The sequence below is a fragment of the Cupressus sempervirens genome, chromosome 5 (genome assembly GCF_028749045.1).
Source record: "Cupressus sempervirens isolate cs-2001-9-10 chromosome 5, ASM2874904v1, whole genome shotgun sequence".
Taxonomy (NCBI): Eukaryota; Viridiplantae; Streptophyta; class Pinopsida; order Cupressales; family Cupressaceae; genus Cupressus; species Cupressus sempervirens.
Window position 1 is genome coordinate 853,111,894 of NC_143122.1, and position 10,944 is coordinate 853,122,837.

Genomic DNA, 10,944 nt, shown 5'->3' on the forward strand with positions numbered 1-10,944 from the left:
TATCAAGGCTCTTCTCTCTTTTTTCTATGTTCTGCATTAGAGATTGCATCATCTCCTTGATTTCATCTATCCTATTTGAAGATGTGGAAGCTTGAGGGATTGGGACAAGGGAGTGTGATGTAGAAGTTATGGGAAGAGGAGCCATTGCTGGTTGTTGATTTGGAACATCAAGGAAGAAAGGCATAGGAGGCCTTGGAGCTAACTTACCTCCCTATATTAGGATGTTCTCTAATTTTATTGCTATGTCATAAGCATTAGGCAAGGAATCTCCTCCCATAGTTTGGATTGTGGTGGAAATATCACTATTAAAAGCTCTAAGGTAATGCAAGAAGGCATTACCAGGGGTAGGCTTCACTAAAGTAGGTATCCTATCCCATGTCTTTTGAAATCTATAATTAAAATCAGTCATACATTCATGGGGGGCTCTTTTTATAGTAGTCAACTGCTCTAAAAGTGACAAATACTCACTTTTATCCTCAAAATGTTTGCACAATCTTGCTCCTAATCCATCCCAATCTATTATAGAACCATGAGCCAAACCTCTATACCATTGTAGTGATTTTCCTTTCAAGGATGAGGCTAGAAGCCTAACTGCAACATCATATTTTGTAATACCATGGATATTGCAGACATTTGCAACCTCTTGAATGTGTTCTGAGGGAGAGATAGAAGTTTCACCAGTGAACTCTGGTATACTTTTGAGTCTAGCTACTGGTATGTCATGTCTTTGGGCTTATAAGAGAGGACTCCCACCATTAAAAGTGGAAAAAGTATGAGCTCTAGGCAACACCATATAGAAAAGTGATCTATTGATATGTACTAATGGCAATCTAGGTTGAGATCTAACAACAGGAGGAGTAGAGATAGATCTTGTAGGTGTATTTGTTACTATTGCACTCCTAATTGGTGATAAAGATATTCTAGTCCTCCTTCTAGGATCTGAAAATAAAAGCTCTTGATAATGAAACTTACCTCTACAAGATGCCCTTGTTTCAGCTCTGGGCATGAATCACTGCAACTTTGGTTTGGAACCAGATATGTATGAAGCTCAGAGTCACCAAGTTCTTTGAAGGATGAACCCCTTGAAGGCCTGAACACTAAAGCCAGAACTATCTCTCCAGTATAGATCTTGAAGTCTTCCCTTTTGACACCAGTAGGCTTGAAAATTTTCAAGATTTTTGTCCCACCGCGCATGCCAAAAACTGTTGTCACTTAGGTTTGCACCCTTGTCCAAAGCCTATGCACGAGGACAACCTAGTGAAACATGGAAACAACCTCCAAGTTGTGGGACTTGAACTATGAGGTTGAGTCTCCAAAGAAGGCCGGATCCCTCTTACTATCAGGATGCACTTAACTACTCTTGGAGAGGAAAAGGGAGGAGGAGAGCATGAAAGAAAATCTACCTAACCTAATCTAAAGAGGTGATGCACCAAAATAGAGTGTTTAGATCAGACTCTACCCATATATGTACTATTGAACCAGAATGAAACTAAGGATATACACATTCAGACTTGTTTTGATCTAATAACCACATGCAGATTAGAAAACTAGAATGAATGAGAGAAGAAAGAGAGATTCACTTATATTATCATTCATAGGCCAAAAGAGATACAGTCATGTAGGTTATAGATATCCACAAAACACTGGCAAAGGCAAAGAGTTCTTGCACTTTCATACAAATGGTTGAAGGAGATAATACAAAAATCATGCAGTTCAGAGGCACAGGGGAATTTACACTGGGATTGCAGAGCAATAGCAGAGAACAACAGAGAAAGTTTCGAGAGTTTCAAAATCTAAAAAATTTTCCTTTATAGTTCAAGCATAACTGAGATTTTCCCTCCAAAACTATCCTACAACCACTGCCATTAAGTCCTACAGGGAACAATCATGGGGATCTAAAGAAAATCTGATCTTGCTGTCAAAAAAGTGCCTTGAGAGGATAGAAACGACACCATTAAACTATTCTAACCAAGTAGATAGATAGAACCAGAGGTGGTGGAGTGTCTCTGTATGTTTCGCATTCACTTCTGGTAGCTAGAAACGATCATGAAGATTAGATTCACACAAGAAACCCTTGATTTCCCCTATTTCTTCCTCATGAATCAACAAGGTTAGCTTAGTCAACCTATCTTGGCATTGGGATGAGCCACATGGGCTAATCAGTTTATTTCATTTTTTGCCACCTTGTGGGGGCTCTCGTGTTGACGATGTCTTTCTCTCACTAACTGCGCCATCTTCTTAAACCCTGAATGTGATGGCTACAACATAACCGCCACCCCCTTAATTTCCAATGCCTTAACTGTTGATGTTGCTTGAGCCATCAAGACACCTGCCTTCCACCTGCTTTCTTGCACTTTTTAACCTCCTTGCATTTCCATAATGCGAGAATGCCCTGATCGTTGATCTCCTTAGATCTATGGTGAGAAGATTCTTTATATTCTATGCCTATTCTTTCCTTTGGCCCATCACACCTAGTGTCACCTCAACATTCTGTACCACATTGGATGACACTTATCAACCCCTGACGACCCATGGAACCAGCCTAAACCCACAGGGGCACATGGCCTTTTCTCGCTTTCTCGCATTTTAATTTTCTTGCATCTTGATAATGCGGGGAAGCGGGGACCGTGGATTTGAACTGATCTAATGATCACGAAGACTCACCATAATACTGCGCTATCTCCTTAAAACCTCTGGGCCCACAAAACACCTCAGCATGCTTGACATCTGACTTGGCCTAAATTGGTACTATTGATCCACATGGCGAAAGGGTGCTATGGGTGATTTCCTTACAGCTTTTCATAGCGAGATGGTGCCTGCCGTAGATTTTCCTAAGATCAATGGCAATCAAAAAATTTGTACAACTACACATCGAGCTGGTTGAGCGGACCAATGAAATATCGCTATCGTGTTGCGACCCACCTGACAACATGCCACCAAAGATGATCCGTAATATCACTTTAGAGAAAGGCGGGCCCACTGCATCATTGGAGACAAGTGTCACCAAATTGCTTCCCCGCATTTTTTAATTTTCTTGCATCTCCATAATGCAGGGAAGTGCCAACCCTCAATCCTTGAAGATCTAATGATGATCAAAATCTGCACTTTCTGGACCTCTGCAACCATCCACCATGACATCAGCTGGGACACGTGTCGTAAAATCATTTTCCCACAATTTTTAACCTCCTTGCATCTTGATAATGCGGTAAAGCACCTATCATCAATCCGAGAAAATCTAATGGTGTTCGTTTCATGTGCTTTTTGGACCTACATGACCACACTCTGTGACAACACTTGGACGCATGTCAACAACCTGCTTTCCACATTCTCAAAAGGTCTGACAAAGCTCAGAATGCAAGGAAGTGGGCACCAATGAAAACACTAGCTTAGCCAGCTACCTGTTGATCCTGCGGCCCACAAGACGGAATAGACCCACAATCTTCCTATTCATGCCTTAGCCAATGAAAGACTGATCAACTGCCAACGTGTCTAAGTGTCACCGTTGACATCTTGATGGGGCATACTTGGGACCCACCATATTTTTCAAACTACACCTAAAGGTCACTTTTCATCTCGGCGCTATGTCGCTAACGGCGAGGAACACAATTTTTTTGATAGTGCCATAGTGCCCTCTGAGGACTTGTTAAAATCTGGCATTGTCTCCTTGCTGCAGAATCTCTTTTCGTTGGTCTTGTGAAACACAGACCCACCTAGCACGCGTCACAAAAGGGCTTTCCCGCATTATTTAAGGGTCATGCATCTTGATAATACGGGAATGCATCGACCGTTGATCTGAACTGATCTGAATATGGAGGACTTGTGGCTTGTAGAAGCATTAAAATACACAAGGAAAGAAATATCATAAGGTTAGCCTAAAGTATTTTTTCAATATTCCCTAGTCATTTAAAATAATATTAGATCTGGGAGGTGACCGTTGGACAGGCTGTGGATACAAATTTGAATTTTTTGGTGCAAAACGAGCAACAGTCATTACTATGACCAAGCCACCTAATGAAGGCTTAGTTACATGGACTTGTTTATATTTTCATTAGATGTCAAGAAAGTCAAAGGTTTTCGAGCATCCTAGTGTAGACTAAGTCACAATATATGTGGAGTAACAGATAAAGAAGTCAAGTAAAGAAGAGATAGTTTATGCCAAGTGAGTTAGTATCTTCTAAGCCTATAAAAGCTAAGGGACATCATGAGTGTTGATTTTAACTGAGCATCGCAATTTTTAATTGCCAAGTAAACTAGTTTTGGCATATGTGTTTGTAATGGTGCAAAAACTTATATAAATCATTTTGTTTGACTTATATATGATATTTTTTGATTGTAGAGATAACTAAGGAGCTGATTACACATTTTTTTAGAGGATGTCAATCCCTAGGAAGACATAGTAACCATTGAAAAAATTAGAAGGACTAAGAGGCAAATGAATGAATTCTAGATTGTTGATTATGATCTAAACCCTTCCACAATTGTCTATTTAAGAAGGGACAAAGCCCTAAATTATTATGTGTGTGATCATGTATGGGTGTGAAGGATAAGAAAAGAGAAAAGGAAGGCTAAGTTTGATGATAAGAGATAGAGATTAGACAAAGCAACCTAGTAGTGAAGGGAAGAACATAGAAAATTAGATACAGAGGTCAATTTAGATACGGAAAGAGGATATCTATAATATGGAGTTAAGTTCTAACTGAAGGATTAGGTACCAAGACATTATAACCTATGTATCAAGGAAAATCTCTTAATAGAGGAGTTTTAGCAGACCTGGTTAAATATCCTAACAAATTGCTTACTTCATTGTGAGTTCAAATCCTTTAATCAAGTTAGACCTAACATTCTTTTAAAGCTCTTAAAAGGGTAGACCCCTAACATGTTGATCATTTGAAGTCATCAAAACTATAACCCTAACAAGGAAAATTTATTGTTGTAGTAGTGATAATTTGTGGGTAGCATCCCACCCCAATTCTACCTTCAGCTTGGAGGGTTTTTGGGTAACCAAAATCTTTGTTTTATGTATTTCATTTTACTTTTCATGTTGATGGATGATATACATAGTTATAACTATTTTATAATTTTAAATGATGTATGATCTAAGACATGAAATTGATTAGAAGTGACTGTAGTCAATTTGTTGTTTTGTTTTAAGGAGTCAAAAGTTTTATAGATCCTGATTCACCCCCACCTCCCTCTCAATATCTTGTTTCCCAATAAGACTTCTAATAGTCTTCTCTATCATCTATTTGTTAAACTCTTCCAAACCTATAAATTCTCATTGAGATGAGACTGATTAAATATTACATGTTCTAAAGAGTTGATCATCTCATGAGTTTTCTCCTTTGATGGAATAAGATCTTTTACTACCCTAATCTATTCATCCATGATCTTATAATTTTCCATATTTTTCATAAAATGTTTTTTTGCCTCAAAATGTTCCATCCCCATTACAATAGGTCTATTTGTGAAATTTATTTTGTATCTTTCAAATTAGTTAAACCCTGTTAATCTTTATCCTCGTAGTGTCAAGTAGTGTAATTATCAATTTGGTAATAGAATTGTATCTTTTATTTTGGATACACAACTCATCTACCTCATTTCCATACAACCAGTATCTAATTCTTAATAGAAGGGGTGGACATTAAAAAAATGGGAGTGGAATTCTATTAAGGGGGATAAGATCACTTGAGTAATCCTAGGCATTGGATAAAAGAGAAGTGGTGATTCGGAAGAGATGAGGATGTAAAATAATATTCTCTACAATCTATTCTAAATCTATGGACCATGTGGATGAGGAATCCTTAGACACAACCATCATTTTTTCTAGTCAAATACTCCATAAAGGGTGTTATGATTAATTTTTCTATTGGACCTAACCCTAGTGGACCCAAGAGATCATGGATTATAATAGACAATTTTAGAGGACCACTTTTGGGGTTATGAAGATCCATTGTAAGACAAAGGTCACAACAAACTTGAGGGTTAGAGCCAAATGAAAATTATGAACGCATGTAATAGGCCCTAGATGTGGGGAAGGGCCGCTTGTGCTATTGTATTTTGACACTAATTTTTAGAGGGTTAAAAAATCTAGAACATAAATTTTAAGTTAACTCCATGGAAAAAATGATCGAGCATGGGAAAACATGAGAATTAAACCTCTTAAATCTTCCCTTGATGGTGATAAACTTTATTTTCCCTATTGCAACATCCTTCCCCTCACTTAGAATCTCCTCTCTATCATATCATTCTTTGTGTAGCTAAGATCTAGCCATTGCTATCGTTTGTACATAAACTACAAATAACCCCTCCAATATTTAGCTTCCTATTGTCCCATGACTTTGCAAACAATTCCATTTTTCATCATGCCATTTTTGTAAAATAGGCTAGAGGATGGTTTTTTTTAAATTCCTCACAAGTTATAGCATTATATGGATCTTTATATTGAATTCTATTTTATCTGATATCGAAGATATTCTATGTCCTTAAATAATTCAAAGCATGATCTTTGATGTTAAGTCTTGTACTGTTTCCTACTTGTCAAACAATTAGTTCACATCCTACATTTGATTGATTGATTTGATTTGAGCAAAATAAATTATTCTAATTCCTATAGATTTAACAACTCAATTAGCTATATTTTAATCACACAACTTCATCTACAAGAAATTTACAAATATTATATAAATATTTTTAAGACTTCTTAATTATATGTATATTCATTAAAAAATAATAATATTTATTTTTAAGTATGATTCCTACATTATAAAATAATGTTTAAATGATAGCATTACATGTTTAAGAATAGATTTAATATAAAATTTCACCCATGTTAAACAGCAAAATTTTATTATTGATCTTTTACCCCTCTAAATCGTAAATTTACAGTTAAATATGATCATACAACCAAGAAATTAAACGCTGTCCACAACATTGACAACGAAATAGAAGCATATGAAAATTATTTCGTTATGGTAGAAGATAACTAAATTTTTTACAGAATATGCAAATATAGTATACTACAGCTATTAAGACTCACTTTTTAAGTCCAAAGACAAAACCTAATTCTATATAGTTGGAAAGATACTCTTCAAGCTTACCCTCTTCTACAATTCTCATTCCTTACTAAGAAGGGCAACAACCAACTCTATTTGATTAGAGAGATACTCCTCAAACTTAACAGCTGCTCTACAACCAATTCTGAAGAAGAATTCATCTGTCAAACGCTCACAGCCCAAATGAGCTTCAACTATGTTCTCAAAAAGTGCTCTGTAATGATTGCTTACACTTCTCCCAAACGTCTCCTCCTCCCCTCTCCTCACTTCTGTCATGGGATGCAAAGGAAATTCTCCCAACACCCTTACACTCTCCACCTTGAACGCCCCTTGCCTCTTAACTATGCTCTCCAACTCTTCTGGACTTGGACCAAACCAGGGTAGATTGAAGGATTCCCACTTCTCTTTCTCAATTAAACCCTATCCCATGTAAGCAAAAATAATGCACCGTTATTTAACCACTCTAGATAACCAAATGGGTCGGGAAATTTAGATGTCAACTCGAAGAGAAAATTCTTGAAACAAGGTAAAATAAGAAAACTCCTTCAGATATACCTCATTCAGTAGCTCCTGCAATGCATATTCAAAGTGGCTAGCGATATCTCCTAGTGTTCCTTGCTCCTCCATTATCTGTGTCCCTCCATTACGACCCACCAGAGATATAAACACAGACCCCCCGTCAGCTATCTCTTCTACCCGGGCATCTAAAAACCTTGTGAAGTCTGTGTCAAATTGCTGCAGATAGGCAGCTCCAACTGTCTCCTCACAATCACTCGAAACATAAACATGAGGAGAGCATCTTTTTTGAACACTCTCCGGCACCTGCATTTGCATATTATCATTGACAACTCTATAGAATTCAGATATGGACAAGTTAGGGTTTATTACCCACCTTTGAAAGCCACTGGAGACTGAGAGAAGAATGGCAGATATGGAGGCTTTTCCTTGGGAATAGGCGTCTGAAATGTGATCCACAAACAGCCGCTGCAAAATAAGATCTTGCAGCCATTGGATTGATATCATCATCGTTTACTGGACTGGCAAAGTCTTGTTGGGTTGGAGGCATCATTCGAAGCAGTGAATTGAAATCATTTGAGGGGAGATCAACAAAATAAACCTCAAATTCTGGCTTCTCCACTTCTCCAAGTGAAGATTGCACAGCTCTGACTATGGTGGCTGCCACAAGAAGAGTGTTGCTCCCTGTGGCACACCCGAAATCTGCTATCCTAAATATGTCTCCATTCACCTTCAATCTCATGCTTTCATGAATACTGCGTTCTAGAATTGGTTTCACAGCTCGAACCATTTTCATCTAAATAAACAAGAATCAAATATTATGTTTCTTTTTCTGATTATAGATTACTAAGAGATTTGAATCGGGGAATTAGAGACCTACACAAAATTATCTCCGAAGAAAATTAAATATTATATTCCTAAACATTGAAACGAAAACATTACTACTCAACCCGTTCTCTTACAACCGACTTGGGTAAACACCATTTGAATAACAAAGAAGTGGGTCTCATTGTTTTTTTGTGTTCTAGCTGTCTTATTTCTCTTTCCTTTGAAATTCAGTGTGTATCTGCTAAAAACTTCCTTAACTTTAAAATCTTTAAACTCTAATAACAGCTATCACTATAGGGAAATCTTTTGCAACTCTTCCAGTACTCGACATTAATATAATTTAATCCTTTATAGCTTTGAATATAAAATTATCCGAACTTAAAAGAAAATCAATAATATGATTAGAACCGTTTGGGTAGTATACATAACCTGAAGTTGTCTGTTAGTGAAGAGCGTATATTCTATAGAGTGGTACAAGTTCAAATCTTATTGGAAGGCAGGGTATATAGATCTTAATTGTAGTGCAATTAGGTGGCTTCATTATAAAGTAGAAGTTAGTCCCTTATTTCTACTTCATCCTATCTAGATCCAAAAACATACTTTCATTTTCTTCATCCCCTCCAATCTTATAAAGAAAATGAAAAATCTTTTAACACAGAAAATCAAGGTACCTGAACTGAGAGAGAATTTACTATATAACTAGATTCCTTATGGCCACCCTTCATAGCCAGCACATTTTCCACGACCCATTTGGATTGAGATTTGAGGGCTTCCATTTCTACTGCTACCTTAAATTGCTAGCTCAGCTGATCAGTGACTAAATCCACCAGTTGAATAAGATGTAACAGAAGATTTTAAACCTCTACCACAGAACAACACATCTATACTAAGAAGTTTGAAAATAAGTTCTGAAAATTTCTTAAATACTATAATTCCACCCTTGTCAGACCTAATGATGCTAAAATGCTTGGTAATCTCCTCGTGAATTTTCCAAGATGCTATAATTTCAGCTTGAACTCAGAACTAAATATGCTGAAAAGCTTGATAACGAGCTCCTCAATTTTGCTAAATTCTAGCATTATCAGAGCTAAAGACACTTACAAGAAGCTTGAAGACCCTAAACAGTTTTGGAACTAATCTCCTAATCACCTCTGCACATTGGAGACCCCATATGACCACATTTATAGACATTCATATCACAGGTGACGCGATCATGCTGATATCAGATGTGACTCAATCAATTTTGCATTGCGTGGCTTCTCAATCAATTTTGTATTTGGAATACCAAGTTTTATAGGGAAATTATAGCAAGCTGACGTAGTTATGCTGATGTCAGTGGTGACTCTATCAATTTTCTATTACATGGCATCTCAATCAAGTTTGCCTTGGTGTCTTCTTCCCTTTAAAGAGCTAAGGTTTGATTAAAACATTTTGTACGTTTCTAAGGAAAAGTAACAATCAACCATCAATATTCTACTACATGTGAAATAAATTAAAGCGACATTTATTATTTTCTGTAGAGAGCATGACTTGAATGCTAACCATTCTTATTCTTTGATTAAGCAAGCGAAAGCCAAAGGACTGGAGCGTTTCTTACCTGCAAATTGGGACGCGTTACCTTGTAATTATTTAGTACCTAAATTTAAGCCCTGCAATAACTCAAACTTAACCTCGAAAATTCATTTGGCATATTCAAGGGAGAATTTAGTTATTACGTACGAAGAGATATTCGTCCGGGTAACATCATTATGATTCTCTATATCGTGTTTGATTAATTTGTTGAAAACTTAAGTCAGGAAAACATTAAAGACAATTCCCTTATGAATTATAATATTTTTTTCTTATTTTTAAATTTGATAAGTTGTATCATTATTTTTTATATAGGTAGTAGAAAGAAAAAATGAAAAATGATTAAATGAAAGATAGCATGTAATACAGCGCCATATTTCTAGTTCGAGAAATTAATGTAATTTAATCAAAATAAATATGCACTGAATTGTCATAGTTGGAGACGTTAGTGTTTAGGACAGTCAATTAAGGGTTATTTGTTATTAGTCCCTGCCTATCTATAGGCAGACTAATGTTTTTTTTTACCTCCTCAATTAATTTTTTTAGAGAACAATTATTTTATTTCTAAAGTTATTTCTAAAGTTCAACAAATTTTCTATTTTAAAATTAATTTATATTGATTTATTATCTTTTTCTAATTGGTCCATTACCTTTTTGGTGGTTTTTTTTTTTTTTTTTTTTCTCCCACTTCAAAAATTACAATATTTTCTCACATGCATTAATGAATTCATTAATTACAGCTCTATTTTTCCATATTTGGGACAAGTTCATTATTAATTACAACTTTATCTTTTGCATATTTGTCGCAAGTTCATTATATTTATAAAACAATTACAACTTTATCTTTTGGTATTTGTCACAAGTTCATTAGATTTATTAGTTACAACTTTATCTTTTGCATATTTGTCACAAGTTCATTAGATTTATTAAAAAGTCATGTTTTTATCTTCCACAACAAAAATAATGTCTTATCAATATT

At 36.0% G+C, this 10,944-nt stretch overlaps 1 protein-coding gene across 1 annotated transcript; it reads right to left on the reverse strand.

Moving 5' to 3' along the window:
* Positions 1-7,112: 7,112 nt before the first annotated feature.
* Positions 7,113-9,172, reverse strand: LOC149558592 (indole-3-acetate O-methyltransferase 1-like). The gene is made up of 4 exons (XM_089786143.1): positions 9,068-9,172; positions 7,945-8,364; positions 7,608-7,874; positions 7,113-7,472 (listed from the first exon to the last, which is right to left on the reverse strand). The coding sequence occupies exons 1-4, from the start codon at positions 9,170-9,172 to the stop codon at positions 7,113-7,115; spliced, it is 1,152 nt and encodes a 383-aa protein (XP_089642269.1).
* Between the last annotated feature and the right edge of the window lie 1,772 nt (positions 9,173-10,944).

What these genes read in the sequence shown, in the direction of transcription:
- LOC149558592 (XM_089786143.1), bottom strand. Translation starts at nt 9,172, where the DNA reads ATGGAAGCCCTCAAATCTCAATCCAAATGGGTCGTGGAAAATGTGCTG. An exon ending in TAAATTCTCTCTCAGTTCAG is followed by an intron (nt 8,365 to 9,067) that starts GTACCTTGATTT and finishes TTGTTTATTTAG; the next exon opens with ATGAAAATGGTTCGAGCTGT. An exon ending in TGCAGGAGCTACTGAATGAG is followed by an intron (nt 7,473 to 7,607) that starts GTATATCTGAAG and finishes TACATGGGATAG; the next exon opens with GGTTTAATTGAGAAAGAGAA.